At 43.2% G+C, this 11,204-nt stretch overlaps 1 protein-coding gene across 1 annotated transcript; it reads right to left on the reverse strand.

Annotated features, from left to right (window-relative positions):
* Positions 1–364: 364 nt before the first annotated feature.
* Positions 365–8,455, reverse strand: LOC105954563 (uncharacterized). The gene is made up of 2 exons (XM_088818641.1): positions 2,403–8,455; positions 365–2,098 (listed from the first exon to the last, which is right to left on the reverse strand). Exon 1 carries the CDS (start codon positions 8,372–8,374, stop codon positions 3,050–3,052), a length of 5,325 nt encoding a protein of 1,774 aa, XP_088674767.1. The 5' UTR covers positions 8,375–8,455; the 3' UTR covers positions 365–2,098; positions 2,403–3,049.
* Between the last annotated feature and the right edge of the window lie 2,749 nt (positions 8,456–11,204).

Genomic DNA, 11,204 nt, shown 5'->3' on the forward strand with positions numbered 1-11,204 from the left:
CTTCTAGCCAACAACTCGAAATCGTGAACACATAATTCAATTCTAACCTGCCCCCCAAACCTCAGGCTATTATACCCCTCAGAAAAATGCGCTCAAGCTTAATCGGAAAGGATTCGAAAGGCTATCCACACAAGTTGCAAAAACGCAGTCGGAAGGTTCATCTATAATTAGCCGGTGATCCAAAATTTCAATTTTAAAATCAACTAGCCCATCTACTAATTCATTAATTGCTTTGCTTCAAAAGAACCCGGAAATGCAAATTACACTCGATCCTAAATGAGATGCATGTGACAAACATAACACAATTACGGAAATCGAAATACATAAACGAGACTAAATTATATGATATGCATGCAAAAGACCAAATCAAAATAAGATAAATAAAATAAAAAGAAAATAAACAAAGTCTAGCAAAGATACATCGTAAACGAAATATCAATCCAACGACTCATCCCAAAACAAACGAACTAAAAACAAACAGGTTCAACACACACCACCCTCAAACTTAAATTCTAGCATAGTCCCTATGCTCAAAAGCAGAATAAAAAATAAAAGGGAAAGAAAACACAACGTCCCCTAGTTGTCGTGATCGTCCTCGTGGGCTCCTCCCTCCTCTTCCGGTCGTCCCCGCTCGTACTCCTCCCAGGCCTGTGTCACCAGTGTAGTGGCAGCCGCTTGTGCTTGTTCGTCGGCGGCGGAGGTTGATGCTCCATCATATCGAGGCCGTGGTGGGAACGGCCGTGGCTCGACAATGTCATCGGTCCTGCACTGAAGCGCTGCAGCCATGGCCTTTATCATTTTCTTGAACCATCCCACGTTTTCCTCCATAACATCCATCCATTGGCCGACATACTCCGGGAGCTGTGGTGCTGCTTCTTGTCTGCCTCTTCTGGCCCTTGGTTGTGGTCCAGCCGCATGAACACCTGAGGGACCCGCATCTGGTAAGTCCGAGTCGCCCTCGCCTAGGGGTCCACTCGCTGGCTGGAGCTTGTGGTAAGGGAAGATCGGCTGTGGTGACCTGATGAGCCGGTCATCAGCGTATGTGGGGACCCCTGCACGATCACACAGTGTAGTGATGAGGGAAGGGAACATCAGACCTAGAGAGGTATCACCTAAGCATCGTCGGATCTCAGAGTGTATGATCGCGCCCACGTTCACAGGTGTCCTCTTCATTATGGCATACATCAGTGTAAGACGTGGGGCATAGGTCTTGGCCGTCGATTTTGTGGGCATTAGCCTGCTACTGACGAAGTACATCCAAACCTTCGCTTCTCTTGAAAGTTCTCCCCGACGAAACCAGTGCTCTCCTTTTTCCCACTTCGAACCCCTCGGGCAAAGAGTCTGAATCAGCTCCTCATAGGTCGTTGCCATCTTCAGTTGTTGAAACGGCTCGGTCGGGACTTCGGGTAGGTGGAAAAACTTGTTGATTGTAGCAGCGTCATAGCGCACCTCTTGGTTTCGAAGAACGACCACCGACCCCGGGTGAAAACCGGCATTGGCATAGAAGAGCCTCACTAGATTCTCGTTGTAGTCCTCCGGTCGTTTGGCCAAGTACTTCCATTGTCGGCGATCAAAGTTTTCGAAGATCGACTCTCTTGGCATGCCATCGAGATCTAATTCCCTTTCTGGAACAAACGGTCGGCTGTGGCGACGTATGAATTCCCTTTTTGCCTCGACGTTCACGTACAAAAGCTCATCTCCCGGTTCGAGGACTACGCGGTCAAGGATGGTGTGTTGATTAGCCCGGGATCCCATCTCAAGTTGCACGTTTCCCGTGCGTGGGGTTTGTTGCTCCTCCGGCACTTGAGATGGTGGTGGTGCGCTCGAAGTGCCTTCTTGGCTTCCCGTACCTCGAGAAGCCGCCTTTTTCTTCGGTGCGGCTTTTCCCTTTGCCGGTGCCTTCTCCTTGGGTTGGGCTTTTTTGGTGGTTTCGCCCGTCTTTAAGAGTTTCTTGGCCGGCGACGTCATTTCGATCGAATTTGTGCGAGATGGAGGGTCGAAAACCTTTGGAAGTTGGTTCGGGAATTTTGTCGAACACTTGGCGTGCCCAACTTGGTAAGCCTTTTGATTTCCACCGGTTGTTCGGTACCTATCCCTCCTACATCAATCACAACACCCAAGTGAGAATCTACCACCACAATTAACAATAGGTAGCTAAATAATCAACCCAAGTCATTCAAATCTTTATTTTATCCTTTAGTTCGAAATTAAGAACAATAGGGCAATTCCTATATCTAAACATTGGTTCACCCGCAAATTCATGTTTTGAATCCCAACACCAAGTACAAAATCACGTACTAGCATACACAATTAACAAACAAGGGGAAAAAAACATGAAATTTTGGGGAAATTCGAAAGAATTGAAGAAAATGAAAGGAATGAAGATTAGATTGAAAATTTACCTTTTCTTGAAGATTCACCCACAAATTCTTGGAGTAAATGTGCAAATCGTGAATTTGTGATGTTCAAGTGTGTGATTGATGTACTTTTATGAAAGAAATTTGAAGATTTTGAAATTGGGGAGGGGTTAGGGTTTGGAATTAGAAAAAGGGGAAATAAGAAAATGAAAGGGGGGGGGTTCAGCCTTTTGAGCTGTTTTTCGGCCCCAGATCGCGATCCACAATACCCGGATCGCGATCTGGAGGCTCACCTTGCTGCTTCTGGAAAAAGGCCCCAGATCGCGATCCGGCTTACCTGGATCGCGATCTGGCCCTTAAAATTTCAGCTTCTGGAAAAACGTCCCAGATCGCGATCCGACTTACCTGGATCGCGATCCGGGCCCAAAATTCGCTGCCACTGGAAAAACACCCCAGATCGCGATCCGGCTTACCTGGATCGCGATCTGGGACGCCTAAAACCTGCCAAAACGAAAATTTTAAATGAGGGTGAGATAGAGATGCTGAACCCTAAAATATAAAAATGCACGAAAAAGCTAAAAAAGATAAAAACGAAAACAAGAAAAAAAAGAAAAATGACAGAACATGAGCAACAATGGGTTGCCTCCCATTTAGCGCCTGTTTTACAGTCGACGGCTCGACTTCTTTTGGATTTATTGGGAGAAAATTAGTGCGACACGCTCCACTTCCTCGGGAGCACCATTCGGGTAGTAATGCTTAACTCGTTGCCCATTCACTTTGAACGACGGACCGTCTCGTCCTCGTATTTCGATTACTCCTTGTGGGGTGGCGCTCAGGACTACGAATGGTCCCGACCAACGGGACTTGAGCTTTCCCGGAAATAGTCGTAGCCGAGAATTGAATAGCAGGACTTGGTCACCTGCCCGGAACTCTCGCTTCGTAATTCTTTTGTCATGCCACTTTTTCGTCTTTTCTTTGTAAATCTTGGCATTTTCGTAAGCATCATTTCTGAACTCCTCCATTTCGTTGAGTTGAAGCAATCGACGATCGCCGGTAGCTGTTTGATCGAAATTGAGCTTTTTGACTGCCCAATAAGCTCGGTGCTCCAATTCCACTGGCAGGTGGCACGCTTTCCCATACACGAGTTTGTACGGAGACATCCCAATCGGTGTTTTGAATGCGGTTCGATAGGCCCAAAGTGCATCATCGAGCTTCAATGCCCAATCTTTTCGGTTCGTGCTCACGGTCTTCTCCAGAATCTGTTTGATTTCTCGGTTTGACAACTCAGCAAGGCCATTTGTCTGCGGATGATAGGCAAGCGCAATTTTGTGTCGGATTCCCAACTTGTTCGTGAGATTAGTGAGCAGTTTGTTGCAGAAGTGAGATCCTTCATCGCTAATGATTGCCCTGGGTGTCCCAAACCTCGAGAAGATGTTCTTGTGGAAGAATTTGAGGACCGTACGAGCATCGTTGGTGGTGGTGGCAATCGCTTCGACCCATTTGGACACGTAGTCCACGGCAAGCAAAATGTATAACTTCCCGTTCGAAGATGGGAATGGTCCCATGAAGTCTATGCCCCAAACATCGAAAAGCTCCACCTCTTGCATGTTGTTCAAAGGCATTTGGCTTTTGTTGGAAAGGTTCCCTGTTCGTTGGCATCGATCACACCGTTTCACGAACTCGTAACTATCTCGGAAAAGGGTTGGCCAAAAGAAGCCTGACTGCAGAACCTTGGCGGCAGTGCGAGATTCCCCGTGATGCCCGCCACAAGGTGAAGAGTGGCAATGTGTGAGAATCTCACGTACTTCTGTTTCCGGAACACATCTTCGGATGACACGATCGGGGCCGGTTCTGAAAAGCAATGGCTCGTCCCAAAGATAGAAACGACTGTCGTGAAGGAATTTTTTCTTTTGGTGATACGAAAGATCGTCAGGAATGATTCCACTGGCCAAGAAGTTGGCCACATCAGCATACCACGGAGTGTGAGTACTAATGGCGAGCAGTTGCTCGTCTGGGAAGGATTCCTGAATATTTCCTTCAGCTGGAACTTCTTCTAGTATGAGTCTGGAAAGATGATCTGCTACCACATTCTCGCTCCCCTTCTTGTCTCTGATTTCCAAGTCGAACTCCTGGAGTAGGAGTACCCATCTGATGAGTCTGGGCTTGGCGTCCTTCTTTGCGAACAAGTAACGAATAGCTGCGTGGTCGGTGTAAATGATCACCTGAGACCCCAAAATATACGGTCTGAACTTGTCAACAGCATAAACGACAGCAAGCATTTCCTTTTCGGTCGTTGAATAGTTCTTCTGTGCCTGGTCAAGTGTACGACTCGAATAGTAGATGGCTTTGAAGATTTTGTCCCTCCTTTGTCCCAATACTGCACCTACAGCATAGTCGCTCGCATCGCACATGATCTCGAATGGTTCCTCCCAATTGGGAGTAATCATAATCGGTGATTGGGTTAGCTTCTCCTTGAGAAACGTGAAAGCCTGCAAACAAGCAGAATCAAAATCAAAGACAGCTTCCTTCTCAAGCAAATGACATAATGGTTTTACTATTTTCGAAAAATCTTTAATGAATCTACGGTAAAACCCAGCATGCCCTAAAAAACTTCTAACTCCCTTCACATCCTTCGGTGGAGGCAATTTTTCAATCGTTTCGATTTTTGCCCTATCCACCTCAAGACCCTTTTTCGAGACCTTGTGGCCTAGAACAATACCTTCACGAACCATAAAATGACATTTTTCCCAATTTAAAACAAGGTTCGTTTCTGTACATCTTTTCAAAACAAGTTCTAGATTGTGCACACAATGATCGAAAGACGATCCAAACACAGAAAAATCATCCATAAACACCTCAAGAAACTCTTCTACCATATCGTGAAATATAGACATCATACAACGTTGAAAGGTAGCAGGCGCATTACACAAACCGAAAGGCATCCTACGAAATGCAAAAGTACCGTAGGGGCAAGTAAAAGTAGTTTTCTCTTGGTCTTCCGGGGCGATTGAAATTTGATTGTACCCCGAATAACCATCAAGAAAACAGTAATACTCGAAACCTCCTAGCCTGTCTAGCATTTGATCGATAAAGGGAAGGGGGAAATGGTCTTTTCTAGTGGCTGCATTCAATAATCGGTAATCGAAGCATACACGCCACCCAGTGACTGTTCTAGACGGAATAAGTTCATTTTTGTCATTCACAATAACCGTCATCCCACCCCTTTTTGGCACAACCTGCACCGGACTGACCCACGGACTGTCAGAAATTGCATAAATCATACCAGCGCCTAACAATTTCAAGACTTCTTTTTTGACTACCTCTTTCATTGACGGGTTTAACCGCCTCTGAGGTTGGACTCTCGGTTTATAGACGTCTTCCATTAGAATTTTGTGTTGAACAATAGACGGGCTAATTCCCTTAATATCCTCAATAGACCAACCTATAGCTGACCTATATTCTCTAAGGACCTCCAGCAGTGTGTTTGTTTCGGACTCGCTCAAACTAGAAGAAATAATCACCGGATAAGTCTTGTCTGCTCCAAGAAAAGCATAACAAAGATAATCCGGTAATTGCTTCAATTCCAGTACGGGGGCCGTTTTCACACTAACTGGTATCTCGGGGACGATCCCTACCTCGTCTATGCCTAAAATCTCGGCACACTCAAGAAACAACACGCAGTCAAGCACATCATTTTCAATAGGGGTTTCGGGGGAGGCAGAATGCAAATCAATAGAATTAACAATGCAGTGCTCAATAGAATCACACAATTCATACAAATCAAAAAAGGAGGAAACACAGTCCTCGATCACGTCTATTCTACTGCAATGCTCAACATGCTCAGAGTGTTTAAATGCATCTGTCAAATTAAAAACAACTTCTTCCCCATTTACCCTAAGCATTAAAGATCCTAATTCCATATCAATCATCGCCTTACCAGTGGCTAAGAATGGACGACCTAAAATGATTGGTGCTTCATCATCTTCAGGCATTTCAAGTACCACAAAATCAACAGGCAAAATGAATTTATCTACTTTAACTAGCACATCTTCTACAATCCCATCGGGATATTTCAATGAACGATCAGCTAGCTGTAAAGTCATGCGAGTGCGGTTCAAATTTCCTAAGCCCAGTTTTAGAAACACAGACATAGGCATCAAATTAATACTTGCCCCCAAATCACATAAAGCTTTATCGAAAGTGGAATTGCCAATAATACAAGGAATAGTGTAACTCCCTGGATCTTTCATTTTTGGTGGTAGATTCGACTGAAGAATGGCACTGCAAGTTGCCGTGAGTGTCACTGGTGTGTCTTCTTCGATTCGAATTTTCTTGGATAGGACTTCCCTCATGAACTTGGTGTAGTTTGGCATTACCTCCAAGGCTTCTGCAAAAGGGATGTTGATTCGAATCTGCTTGATCTTTTCAATGAACTTCTTCAATTGATCCTTGAACTTCTTCTTCTTCTGTCTTTCTGGAAAAGGAATAGGAGTTACCAAAAGAGGGGGATTATCAGGAAAAGAAATGTTATTGGGCTTACTAGCCTCTTTTGTATTACTCCCTGAAACGGTGATTTCCGGCTCGACCGGGGTCGGTTGTACAGCTGGCCTTGGTGATTCGTCTGTCGGATAAGGAGGATCGGTCATTTGCAGACCACTTCGGGTGGTTATGGCTTGACAGCTTTCTTTTGGATTGACTTCGGTATTGCTCGGGAATCCACCTTTTGCCATTGTGGACATGGATTGGGCGATTTGCCCTATTTGCTTTTCCATGTTCTTCATTGTTGATTTCAGCCCCTCCATTTCCTGTTCTTGTCGGTGAAGACGCTCGTCATACGTTGGCCCTCGTTGCTCTCTTTGATGGTTGAAATCGGGAGGTGGTTGTAGAGCATTCTTCGGATTGGCATAGGAGAAGTTCTCGTGATTCCGAATTCCCGGGTGGTAATGAGTAGGGTTTTGGTTCTGATTGTTGGTTCCTCGGAAATTGTTGAATCGGTGGTTCATAAAGTGTGCCTGCTCCCAATCGTCGTTTGTGGCTTGTGAGGTACTTGCTGCTGCTACTCGTTCGGTCTGTGGCCCTCGAACTGAAATTTGGGCGACCTGATTTGATAGGATCGCTAATTGTGCTGAAACTGCGGCTAAAGGTTCGAGTTGATGGACTCCGGCCACCTTTTGTACACCACTCCGTTCGGACGGCCAATGGTACGCATTCTCACACATTCGCTCGACAATGTCTCGAGCGTCTGTGGGAGTCTTGTTTTGTAATGATCCACCTGAAGCAGCATCGACTAGAGATCGGGCTGGTTGATCGAGCCCATTGTAGAATAACTCCATTTGATCCCACGGGTTGAATCCGTGTTGAGGGCATTGTCGTAATAAGTCCTTGAATCTCTCCCAAGACTCGTGCATCGGCTCTTGGCTCATCTGTCTGAAGTTGCCTACATCTCTTCGTAGTTGTGCGGTCTTCGAAGGTGGAAAGAATCGTGCCAGAAAGGCTTGTGATAATTCTTCCCAACAGGTGAGTGATCCTGGATTGAGACTCAGAAGCCAACTCTTCGCTTTGTCTCTGACAGAAAATGAGAATAGCTTCAACCGAATGGCATCATCAGAAACGCCGTTAACTTTGATCGTGTCACAAATTTCCAAGAAATTGGCAAGATGGAGATTCGGATCCGCAGTGGCTGCTCCGGAGAATTGGTTCGCCATGACCATGTTGATTAGCCCCGTTTTCAGCTCGAAGTTATTTGCGGCTATCGTCGGTTTCCTGATTCCCGAATAGTTCTCATTCATAGCTGGAGTTCGGTATTCTCGCATTGTTCGCTCGGGTGGCAGGTTCGGTCTTGGCTGCTCGTGATCTCGTCCTGGCTCTTGATCGTACTCAAAGGCCAGGTGCTCTGGATTTCCTTGATCTTCGGCCATTGGTTCACTTTGTTGGTTGCGCGTGGCCCTTAGTCTACGTAATGTTCTTTCAATCTCGGGATCGTAAGGTATGATTTCCAAATTTCGACGCCTGGGCATAAACAAAGTGAGTGGTTAAGATCAAGGTAAAAATCGAAAATAAAACAAGTAAATGGCTAAAGTAATACTCGGATAATTGGTAACACTATCAACATAGATAAAATCAAATTGGTCCCCGGCAACGGCGCCAAAAACTTGATACGCGTTTTCCTCACGTATAAATTACCGCAAGTATACGGTATCGCATTTTGCAGAACAGTGGTTCCGGATATCGATCCACAGGGACCTTGTAGATTCAAATGCTGAGTAGTGTAATTATATTATCGTTATATTATCTAGCCGATCGTAAATAAGTGGATTGGTGAGAAACCCTAATTTAAAAGCATGCAAGAACGTAAACATGCAAATATAAAATGTACGTAAAATAAAGTAACGACAACTCAACGCGGGGGACTTCGATTTAAAAGGGACTTCTAGGGCCAAATCCACCTAGGTATAATCAACAACGATCGACAAATCCACCATCTAAAATCACGTTCCTATTCGTTAACCCAGACGCTAATATACTCTAACCCCCGTCTCCAGTGTAGCTAGAGTCTACCCACAGGTCCGACGTCTCCGTTCAGAACCTGCTATTAAGAGAGCATTTAGGTCAAGTCCTTAAGGGCTACCCGAAGTGCATCACGTCTCCGTTTCCACACCCCGGGCTATGTTTTCCTAACTTCAAACAAGAAATCCTCTCTCGAGTTCATTCCTATTTAATATCAGTCTGAGAGCTGATCAACACAATCAGAAGCATTTAATACAGGAAAACATAAACGAAATCAAAACACGACAATTAGAAAGTAGAAATGACGATCGAAATCAATATATACAAGGCTTCATTACCCTAGAAGAAAATGTTCTTAGTTCATAACAAACATAGTATCAAAAGAATGTACAAAGGAAATGAAGAACAAAACGTAAAGAAATTGCGTAAGAAAAACCCAAGTCGGAACCCCCGTTGATGATTCCCGCGAAGAACCGTCGAAAACCGTAAAAAGTCGAAGAAAAATGAAGAGTGAGGGCTTGCTTCTATTTATAGTAAATTGCAAAGCTTCCTCAAGAAGCTTTGCAATTTAAAATATCTAGCCTTGAAAAACGCGCCAGATCGCGATCCAATAAAGCCAGATCGCGATCTGGCTTCTTTAAAAAAAACGCGAACCGCCTCCCAGATCGCGATCCAGGAAGTGCGGATCGCGATCTGGGTCTGAATCTAGTCTGCCACTGGAATTTGTCACCAGATCGCGATCCGACTTTCCTGGATCGCGATCTGGGTCTGAACTTTGCACACTACTGGAATTTGCCCCCAGATCGCGATCCGGCTTTCCTGGATCGCGATCTGGGTCTTAATGACCACTTTCTCGGCTTGAAAAAAATCGGTTTCGCTTCCAAATGGCTTCGACTTGGCAACAAAAGCTAACAAAACCTAAAAAAGGAAATAAAACAAGAAACGCAATAATATACACAAATAAAGCCGAAACTCGGACGAACGAAGACCAAAACTCGAAGATTTGATAAGCAAAAATCGTGCAAAACGAACACTTATCATAGATCAATAATGTAAAATTATATAGTGTATTTCAGCAGACGTAGGTCTTACAAAAACAAAGAAGACGCAAAAATCTAAAGTTGGACTAATCAATTAATTGAACGAAAATTCAGATATTTATGAAATGTACACAAATGAATAAATAAATAAATAGAAAAGAAAAAAGAAAAGAAAGCCATTAAAGAGAGAGTTTTCCCAAACTTAAAATACATAAACTCATTGGCAAGTATTAGTTTCATGTAGGGGTGGGCATTCGGGTCGGGTCGGGTTATTCGGGTTATTCGGGTCGGGTTATTCGGGTTTTTTGCAAAAAAAAATATTACCCGAACCCGACCCGAGATAACCGGGTACCCGGCAACCGGGTACCCGGTTATTTCGGGTCGGGTACGGGTCGGGTTCGGGTTTTGCTATTTTTTTTTTTTTTTTTTCATTTTTGAAAAATAAATAGTAACTAAATTTACTTAAGATATATATATATATATATATATATATATATATATATATATATATATATATATATATATATATATATATATATATATATATATATATATATATATATATAGACATACAGACATATATGTATATATATACAGACATACATATATATATATATACAGAGATACAGACTATACATATATATAGACATATACATACATATACTGCATTACATATACATATACTGATATATATATATATATATATATATATATATATATATATATATATATATATATATATATATATATATATATATATATATATATATATATATATATATATATATATATAAAAAAAAAATTCAACCGGGTACCCGATCGGGTAACCCGGTAGGATTTCTAATACCCGGACCCGAGCCGGTTTGGGAGCACCGGGTACCCGAACCCGGAAAAAACCCGGTTTCATAAAAAATTACCCGATCCGGTCGGGTAATACCCGACCGGGTCGGGTTATACCCGAATAACCCGACCCGAATGCCCACCCCTAGTTTCATGCACATAAACTTTTTAGGGCATATTACAAATAAGTCCATCAATGGGTACTTATTCATAAAGAAATCCAGACAAAAATTTCATTTACCAATAAGTCCACACATGGCCCATTTTTTTGTAAATGACTAAAATAACCCCTCATACTTTAATATGCTCCAATTTCATTCTTAACTTAATTTAACTTCAATTTGACCCCAAAATTCACAAAATATTCAATTTTGACCCAAAACTTTTTTTTCAAATTTTTTTTTTTCAAAAACTTTTTTTTTCCCGCAGGATTCCGACGTTGACTTTTCAATTTTTTTTT

This window comes from Erythranthe guttata, chromosome 1, assembly GCF_056151865.1.
Source record: "Erythranthe guttata isolate IM_541 chromosome 1, IM_541, whole genome shotgun sequence".
NCBI lineage: Eukaryota > Viridiplantae > Streptophyta > Magnoliopsida > Lamiales > Phrymaceae > Erythranthe > Erythranthe guttata.